Source organism: Hylobates moloch, unplaced genomic scaffold (genome assembly GCF_009828535.3).
Source record: "Hylobates moloch isolate HMO894 unplaced genomic scaffold, HMol_V3 SCAFFOLD_7, whole genome shotgun sequence".
Taxonomy (NCBI): Eukaryota; Metazoa; Chordata; class Mammalia; order Primates; family Hylobatidae; genus Hylobates; species Hylobates moloch.
Window position 1 is genome coordinate 37111220 of NW_026652282.1, and position 10104 is coordinate 37121323.

The 10104-nt window shown below is 39.9% G+C and overlaps 1 protein-coding gene across 1 annotated transcript in view; it reads right to left on the reverse strand.

Annotated features, from left to right (window-relative positions):
* Nucleotides 1-10104, reverse strand: part of CASK (calcium/calmodulin dependent serine protein kinase) — a 419626-nt gene that overhangs the window by 115045 nt on the left and 294477 nt on the right. The window contains exon 9 of the mRNA XM_058441306.1: nucleotides 3898-3981. Within this exon, the coding sequence (XP_058297289.1) occupies nucleotides 3898-3981 (84 nt within the window). The remainder of the gene's footprint in view (nucleotides 1-3897; nucleotides 3982-10104) is intronic.

Genomic DNA, 10104 nt, shown 5'->3' on the forward strand with positions numbered 1-10104 from the left:
GAGGCTGAGGCAGGATAATCGCTTGAACCTGGGAGGCGGAGGCTGCAGTGAGCCGAGATTGTGCCACTGCACTCTAGCCTGGGTGACGGAGTAAGACTCTGTCTCAAAAAAAAAAAAAAATAAAGAAAAATTGTAGAAAGTTATTAGAAATCCTTGCTTTCTGTATATATAGGAAATAAATGATTTTATCCTCTTAACTGAATCACGTGGACTTAACTCACCATTTCTTAAATGGACTGCAATAAACTTACCCAAACATAGAATATTGCTTCTATTTGTATAAAATTTCTTCAACATACTTTACTGTGGGGAATTTGCTTTCTAGGGGTAGAAATAATTGAAGAAGCAATAGGGATGACTTCAGAATACATCCCCTCCTGAGGCTCTTCTCTGGACAGACATCCTCAGATACCCACAGTTACCACTTTCCTCAGTACCTCCTTCAGTAGATGACAGCCAGGGTTAGAGTACAGGTGTGCCCCCTCAAGAGCCCCAGACCACAGAGCACAGATTTTCCACACAGCCTGGAGATCATGCAGTCTGTCTCATGTATCCTAATATTCAGTTTGAGAAAATATGATCCTCATATTCAGTTCTGTGCTCAGAACTATGTAGTTTATTAAAGTATTGTTATCTAGAGGATTCTTTTCTTTTTTTACTGAAGTATTACAATTCCAGAGCTTAGTATGAATTAGGAGGAAAAAACTCGACACATGAAACATGTGGTAAACAAAATGGGGAAAATACATTTTCCATCATCATTCCATCATGACTAAGTTACCAAAGTAATTTTCTTTCTTTCTTTCTTTTTTTTTTTTTTTTGAGACAAGGTCTCACTTTGTCACCCAGGCTGGAGTGCAGTGGCGCGATCTTGGCTCACTGCAACCTCCGCCTCCCAGGCTCAAGTGATCCTCTTGCCTCAGGCCCCCAATAGCTGGGATTACAGGCATGCATAGCCACCACACCTGGTTAATTTTTGTATATTTTATAGAGACGGGGTTTCACCATGTTGCCCAGGCTGGTCTTGAACTCCTGAGCTCAAGCGATTTGCCCGCTTTGGCCTCCAAAAGTACTAGGATTACAGGTGCGAGCCACTGTGCCTGGCCATAAAAGTAATTTTCTACTGCTTTCTGTGAACTCCCTTTTAATCACTTCCAAGGGAGTCATTACAAATTAAACTGTCACCCACCACTGAGGAGGTTAAGAATAGTGTCTGGGTAGGATGAGCACCTAGTTGTGTGAATATAAAGTGTGTGGTGGACTCTGAAAGCCAAGGAAGTTGCAATCTCTGTTCTAGAAGTCCACTGAAGAGGCAGAATGGGAATTAGTTCCTTGAGGATGGTAGGTGTAACATGTTTTAACAAGGTGGCTGAACTACTCAAAAGAATACAGCCTTAACAGAAGCCAAACACATTCACTAATGATCCTGCTGATGTTCCCAGTTCTAGGTTGTTTGGTGGGTCTTAAAACTTTAAATAGCCCTGCAAAGGGATGTGGTAAATCCACATGACCCCTCTCTGTTTTGACAGCTTGGCCCTGTCCAAATGAATCTTAGTCACCACTTTGGCTATTTTAGGCCCAAGTCTGATTCTGTGGCCCTGGGAGAAGTACAGCATGTGTTTCTTGTGATGGGGCAAGCCCAAACTCTCTGGTGAAATGTCTGTATTTGGGCAATGAAAGGTTCAACCCCATACAGTATAATGTCACATGAGGCCAAAGCAGCATTAGGTTTAGAAGGATTTATAGAAGAGTTGACAAAAAAGTATAATAACAGTTTCTTTGGGGAGGAAACTAACTTCAAAAACAGTTGACCAAATTTCACTTTGGATAATAAAAGAGTTTTTTATTTGTAGGCTACACAGGTTTAGGTGGATATCAAGGCAAAAAGAATAAAAGTTTTGGGAAACTTCTTTGGGTACCATCTCAATAATGGCTTATCATTAATAATTATTTTGGCCAAGGATTTTTAAAGCAAATAGAGAAGAGTCACTTTGAACTTTTGACTGCAAAATCAGTGAGAAGAAAGGCTAAAATGGGAATAATTAACACCAACAATGATATGTTAATATTTCCATTGTTCTATAGTAGCATGGTTGAACAGACCCTTCTGTAATGATGGAAATGTCCCAAGCTACATCTGTGCTGTCTAATATAGTAGCCACTAGCCAAATGTGGTTATTGAGCACTTGAAATGTGCTAGTGTGACTGGGAAACTGACCTTTTAATTTCATTTAATTTTAATTAATTTAAATGTAAATAGCTGCATGTGGCTAGTGGGTACCATGTTAAAAGTTTCAGGTCTATAGGATAATATTGTGGCCTAATAGTTTCCTCAAAATTCATATAAATGTTTTTATAAGTCTAGAGTTATACATAATAATTCACTAATTTCAGGGGTTGAAAAATAAAATGGTATTATTAGAATTTATGGCATATCTGAAAATACTTAAGAATAAAAGTTTTATAGTTGGCAGGAGTCATGTGACTAAGGAAGACTACTATCTAATCAACCACTTAGAGAACAGTTAACATTTTTCAGTATCGAAAGTAAGTCAAACATAAATTAATTTTAAGAAGTTAAGATAATCAATTTCCCTTTGTTACTCTGGAGAGTTGGGTGGGGGATGCTCTCTCAGCATTTTCTCTCAGTGCTGAAAAGATTCCATTATTTTATGTTTGGTCTTTTTCAGAACCTTTTTTTTTTTTTTGAGACGGAGTCTCACTGTGTCTCCCAGGCTGGAGTGCAGTGGCGCAATCTCGGCTCACTGCAAGCTCCGCCTCCCTGGTTCACGCCACTCTCCTGCCTCAGCCTCTCCGAGTAGCTGGGACTACAGGCGCCCGCCACCACGCCCGGCTAATTTTTTTGTATTTTTAGTAGAGACGGGGTTTCACCGTGGTCTCGATCCGTGATCCGCCCGCCTCGGCCTCCCAAAGTGCTGGGATTACAAGCGTGAGCCACCGCGCCCGGCTTTTCAGAACCTTTTAAAGTCAAATGGACTCCCCCTATGGGGTGATTACCAGTTTTTTTTTTTTTTTTTTTTTTTTTTTTTTTTTGGTGAAGTAGAGGATAGGGAGAGTAGTAAGAGGGTGAAAGACACCCAGGAAGAATAAAGAAGGTGAGAAAAGTGATCTGAGCTGAAAATACTTTCTAGTAGATCAAGGTAGTGTAAGATTTTATTTACTGCTTTCTGATAGTTGTTCACTCCTAGTTCCAATTTTTTTTTTTTTTTTTTGAGATGAAGTCTTGCTCTTGTCGCCTAAGCTGGAGTGCAATGGTGTGATCTCGGCTCACTGCAACCTCCACCTCCCAAGTTCAAGCGATTCTCCTGCCTCAATCTCCCAAGTAGCTGGGATTATAGGTGCCTGCCACCACGCCTGGCTAATTTTTGTATTTTTAGTAGAGACGGGGTTTCACCATGTTAGCCAGGCTGGTCTCGAACTCCTGACCTCAGGCAATCTGCCCGCCTCGGCCTCCCAAAGTGCTGGGATTACAGGCATAAGTCACCACACCCGGCCCCTAATTCCAATTCTAATTCAAAGTTATTTCCATTGAACTAAACATACATTTGTCAAAATATTTAAGTTTGAAAAACCATGGTCTACATTCATATTCAATAATAATGGATAATAATATATCTCTGCTATAAATTTAAGACAAATCTAAAATATAACTAATCTTCTATTATAATTTATTGTTCAGACTCATACTGATACACTACCTTAAATAATTTAAAAAGCCAAAATCTTATTGAAGTGGTGGTAATTTTTGGAAATGAGAATTTGGCTATAACAAAAACAATGGCCAGCATTAGTACATATTTATGGGCACCAAAATAGAATAAAAACATGATCATTAATTATATCTGTTTGGCTTTTTTGCTGATTTGTTTAATTTACCTTTAGTTTCCTCCTTGCATTGAATTTCCTCAGCTGCTCTACTGTTTCTGGAAGATGAATCTTGTAGGCATAACGATCCCGCTCCTATGTAACATGAAAGATAATGAACACATATAACCGTTTAAAAAAGTGCAGAAGCTTAATCTAAAACAAATAATAAAGCTAAAATTCTTAAATATAAAACTCAGATTGAATTTTAGATTTGAGATTTTGTTCCATGATACTGGTAAGCAATCTGAAATGAGGGACATTAAGGTTAAACTGATAGTAATAAAATAATATTTCATTTTCAGCAATAAAGGGCTGAAATAATAGGTCACATAAATTTCATATATATGGCTATGTGGCTAAAATAACAAATCGTAATTATTATAAAGGCGTTGTTACTTTTTTTTTTTTGAGACAGGGTTTCACTCTGTCGCCCAGGTTGGAGTGCAGTGGCACAATCATACCTCACTGCAGCCTCAAACCCCTGGGCTCAAAGTGATCCTCCCACCTCAGCCTCCTGAGTAGCTGGGATATAAGTGCACCGGCCTGGCTAATTTTTTTTTTTAATAGAGAAGGAGTATTGCTATGTTGCCCAGGTTGGTCTCAAACTCCTGAGCTCAAGCAATCCTTCCGCCTTGGCCTCCCAGAGTGCTGGGATTTACAGGCGTGAGCCACTGTGCCTGGCCTCAAGTTACCTTTGACATGATTTGCCAGGTAAAACAAGCATTTGAAAAATCAGTTCCACAACTGATTCAGCATTCTACATTGTCATGGACTATAACAATTACAGACTCTTCTAATTAGGACACACTTTTTTTTTTTTTTTGAGACAGGGTCTTCCTCTGTTGCCCAGGCTAGAGTGTAGTGGGCTGATCATAGCTCACTGCAAGCCAGATGTGGTGGCTCACACCTGTAATCCCAGTACTTTGGGAGGCTGAGGCAGGAAGATTGTTGGGGCCTGGGAGGTTGAGGCTGTGGTGAGCTAGGATCTCACCATTGTACTGAAGCTTAGGTGACAGCGTAAGACCCTGTCTCAAAAATAAATGAACCCCCCATTATTTATTTATATATTTTTAGAGACAGGGTCTCATTCTGTCGCCCAGGCTGGAGTGCAGTGGTGAGATCCTGGCTCACCACAGCCTTGACCTCCCTGGCTCAGGCAATCGTCCCATCTCAGCCTCCCGAGTAGCTGGGACTACAGGCAAGTGCCACCATGCCTGGCTAAGTTTTGCATTTTTTGCAGAGATGGGGTTTTGCCATGTTGCCCAGGCTGGTCTTGAACTCCTGGACTCACACGGGGTACTCCCACCTTGGCCTCCCAAAGTGCTGGGATTACAGGTGTGAGCCACTGTGCCTGGCCCCTCATGTGTATTTTAAACCTCTTCTTACTCTTCTCCCCACTTTGGTCCTACTCTAATTTGCCAATGTATCTTGAGGATTCATATGCTGTAAGTACTCATTAATTTCATAAATATTCCAAGAGCTGATTATATGCCAGGCATTGTCCTGTGCATTTGGCATACATAAGGAAAACCAACAAAGATTCCAGCCCTCATGTAGATCATATTCTAGTGCAAGAAGATGAGAAAACACAAAAGAGGTAAATTGTGGAGTATGTCAAAAGTACTACGGAATAAGGCAAAAAAGTAAAGCAGGTAAGAGGGATTGGGTACCTTGATATTTAAAATAGGGTGGCTGGCTGGGTGTGGTGGCTCATACCTGTAATCCCAGCACTTTGGGAGGCTGAGATGGGAGGATCACTTGAGGCCAGGAGTTCAAGATCTAGCAAGAACCTGTCTCTATGAAAAAATTAAAAAATTAGCCAGGTGTGGTGGCATGCACCTGTAATCCCAGCTACTTAGGAGGCTGAGGATTGCTTCAACCCATGAGGTCAGGGCTGCAGTGAGCCATGACTGCAACTGCACTACAGCCTGGGCAACAGAGCATGAACCCATTTCTAAAAAACAAAAACAAAAACAAATTGGGTGGTCAGAGTAGGCCCAATTGAGAAAGTGACATTTAGAAGAGGTGAGGGAGTGGTCTAGGCAGAGAAAATAACCAATGCAAAGGCCCAAGGGAGGGAGTATGTTTGGAATTTTCAAGAAGTAGCCAGGAGACCAATGTGTGTGAAGTGATGTGAAGGGGTCAAGGAGAATAGTGGATCAGATCAGAGAGATGACAAGGCTGGGGTAGGCCATGCAGGCCTTTGGCTTTTATTCTGAGTAGGAGAGGAAGCCAGTAGAGAGTCTTGAGCTAGAGTGACATGATCTGACTTTATTTTTATAGATTCTGGGGTTACATATGCAGGTTTGATATATGGTTATATTGCATAACGGTGAGGTTTGGCTTCTAGTGTGCCCATCATTCAAATAGTGAACACTGTATTCAATAGGTAATTTTTCTTGTTTTCCCTCACTTTTATTCAACATAGTACAAGATGTCCAAGCCAGAGCAATTACAGAACTAATAGGTAAATTTTCAACCCTCAACTTTTTTTTTTTTTTTTTTGAGATGGAGTCTTGCTCTGTCGCCAGGCTGGAATGCAGTGGCCCAATCTCGGCTCACCGCAACCTCTGCCTCCCAGGTTCAAGCAAATCTCCTGCCTCAGCCTCCCGAGTAGCTGGGACTACAGGCGCGCACCACCACGCCCAGCTAATTTTTGTATTTTTAGTAGAGACGGGGTTTCACCATGTTGGGCAGGATGGTCTTGATCTCTTGGCCTCGTGATCTGCCTGCCTTGGCCTCCCAAAATGCTCGGATTACAGGCGTGAGCCACCACGCCCGGCCTTCAACCCTCAACTTTACATAAACATTAGTGGTTTTGCCGAGAATAGATTGGAAGGAGACGAGGGTTTAAAAAAAAAAAAAAGCGGGAAGACTGGTTAGGAGGCTTTTGCAGTAATCCAGGTGAAAGATGATGGTGGATGAAACCAGTTGGAAATAATAAAAAGGGTGAAAGAGAGACTCCGAATATATATATTTTTTATTTTCTCCAAAAAGCTTTACTGAGGTATAATTACATACAATAAGCTGCACATGTTTAAAATGTACAATTTGATAAGTTTTGACATATATTTACAACCATAAAACCATTACCATGATCAAGATAATAAACACATCCATCATGCTCAAAAGTATCTTCATGCCCTTTTGTAGCCCCCATCCCCATCCCCAGTCAGCCACTGATCTACTTTCTGTCACTTAGTTTGCATTTTCTAGACTTTTATATAAATTGAACCATATAGTATGTGCTCATTATTGTCCAGCTTCTTTCATATAGCATAATGATTTTGAATCTATCCATGTTGTTGCATGTATCAACAGTTCATTCCTTTTTAACGCTGAGTGGTATTCCATTGTATGCATGTACCATAATTTATCTTTTCACCTGCTGATGGACCCTGAGTTGTTTCCATTTTTTGGCTATTACACATAAAGTTGCTATGAACATTAATGTCTTTGTATGAAGACGTGTTTCATTTTTCTTAGGTAAATACTAAGGAGTAGAATGGCTGGGCTATATGATAGGAGTATGTTTAACTTTTAAGAAACTGCCAAACTGTTTTCCAAAGTGGTTATACCATTTTACATTCCTACTAACAGTGTATGAGTTTCCATTGTTTTTTTTTTTGAGATGGAGTCTTGCTCTGTCACCCAGGCTGGAGTGCAGTGGCATGATCTCAGCTCACTGCAACTTCTGCCTCCTGGGTTCAAGCAATTCTCCTGCCTCAGCCTCCTGAGTAGCTGGGACTACAGGCGCCTGCCACCATGCCCGGCTAATTTTTATATATTTAGTAGGGATGGAGTTTCACCATATTGGCCAGGCTGGTCTCGATCTCCTGACCTTGTGATCTGCCCACCTCAGCCTCTCAAAGTGCTGGGATTACAGGTGTGAGCAACCACACCTGGCCTCCATTTTTCTATATCTTTGTCAACACTTGGTATGGTCAGTCTTTTTGATTTTAGCCACTGTAATACACGTTTACAGGTATCTCATTGTGGCATTAATTTGCATTTCCCTAACGACTAATGATGAACATCTTTTCCTGTGCTTATCTGCCATCTATATTCTTTGTTGAAGTATCTGTTCAAATCTTTTCTCATTTTGAATTGGGTTGTTTGTATGTTTTCTCATTATTGAGTTTTGAGGATTCTTTACATATTGCAAATGTTTAAGTTTACTACATATCTGACTGTGAACTCTATTTTTAGCAAACACCTTTTCTGCTCACCATTCACTAAGGTGATGTGGAAAGAGAGGTGAGGACAGAGTCAAAATGTATTTTTTTTAAAATAAAATTATGCTTCAATTATGATATCAATTATTTTCTAAGCTAGTAAAGTCACAAGATTTTTAAAAAAAGTCTGTTAAGGTATATCTTGTCTTTTTTTTTTTTTTTTTTTTTTTTTTTTTGAGACAGAGACTCACTCTTGTTGCCCAGGCTGGAGTGCAGTAGCGTGATCTTGGCTCACTGCAACCTCCGCGTTATCAGTTCAAGCTATTCTCGTGCCTCAGCCTCCCAAGTAGCTGGGATTACAAGCATGCGCTACCACGCCAGGCTAATTTTTGTATTTTTAGTAGAGATGGAGTTTCACCATGTTGGCCAGGGTGTTTTTTCTGAATTAAATAGTATCTCCTGACACTACTAATAATAATGTAATATGAATTCAGAAAAAATTCAATAGTAATGTGCCTTGCACTTTAATAACGTACATGATTCATAGTCCCTTGTGCACATGAGATTTGGAAAATACGTGTAATTGGTGTGTTCATTTCCCAAAATTCAAATTGATTAGCCTGATATAAATATCCTTTTCACTTTTTTTTTAAATGACAATATACTTTACAGTCTATATATTAAGGCTACAGAGGGTGTGAGAAGAGCTCAACCATCTGTGAGGAAAATATAATCTAAGATGGCCTACTTTTGTTGGAATAAATATTCGCACCAAGTATCATTAATTTAGAGAGATAAAGGTGTTAAATAAGGTGTTAACAGTCACAAGACATTAACATATTACTTGGTCTAACATTCAAATTCTTTTTTGATGTGAAATAAGTGAATAGAACTTTTTTTTGGTGGTTTTATCAAAGAAATAATTCCTGTCTTTTTTTTTAATTAAAAAACTTTACTTTTATTTATTTTTTTCATGTTATACATCGCTTTTTTTTATTATACTTTAAGTTCTAGGGTACATGTGCACAATGTGCAGGTGTGTTACTTATGTATACATGTGCCATGTTGGTGTCCTGCACCCATTAACTCGTCATTTACATTAGGTATATCTCCTAATGCTATCCCTCTCCCCTCCCCCCGACCCGATGACAGGCCCCAGTGTGTGATGTTCCCCACCCTGTGTCCAAGTGTTCTCATTGATCAATTCCCACCTACGAGTGAGAACATGCGGTGTTTGGTTTTCTGCCCTTGTGATAGTTTGCTGAGAATGATGGTTTCCAGCTTCATCCATGTCCCTGCAAAGGACATGAACTCATCCTTTTTCATGGCTGCATAGTATTCCATGGTGTATATGTGCCACATTTTCTTAATCCAGTCTATCAATGATGGACATTTGGGTTGGTTCCAAGTCTTTGCTATTGTGAATAGTGCTGCAATAAACATACATGTGCATGTGTCTTTATAGCAGCATGATTTATAATCCTTTGGTTATATACCCAGTAATGGGATGGCTGGGTCAAATGGTATTTCTGGTTCTAGATCCTTGAGGAATTGCCACACTATCTTCCACAATGGTTGAACTAGTTTCCAGTCCCACCAACAGTGTAAAAGTGTTCCTATTTCTCCACATCCTCTCCAGCACCTGTTGTTTCCTGACTTTTGAGTGATCACCATTCTAACTGGTGTGAGATGGTATCTCATTGTGGTTTTGATTTGCATTTCTCAGATGGCCAGTGATGATGAGCATTTTTGCATGTGTCTTTTGGCTGCATAAATGTCTTCTTTTGAGAAGTGTCTGTTCATGTCCTTCGCCCACTTGATGGGGTTGTTTGTTTTTTTCTTGTAAATTTGTTTAAGTTCTTTGCAGATTCTGGATATTAGCCCTTTGTCAGATGGGTAGATTGTAAAAATTTTCTCCCATTCTGTAGGTTGCCTCTTCACTCTGATGGTAGTTTATTTTGCCATGCAGAAGCTCTTTAGCTTAATTAGATCCCATTTGTCAATTGTGGCTTTTGTTGCCATTGCTTTTGGTGTTTTAGAC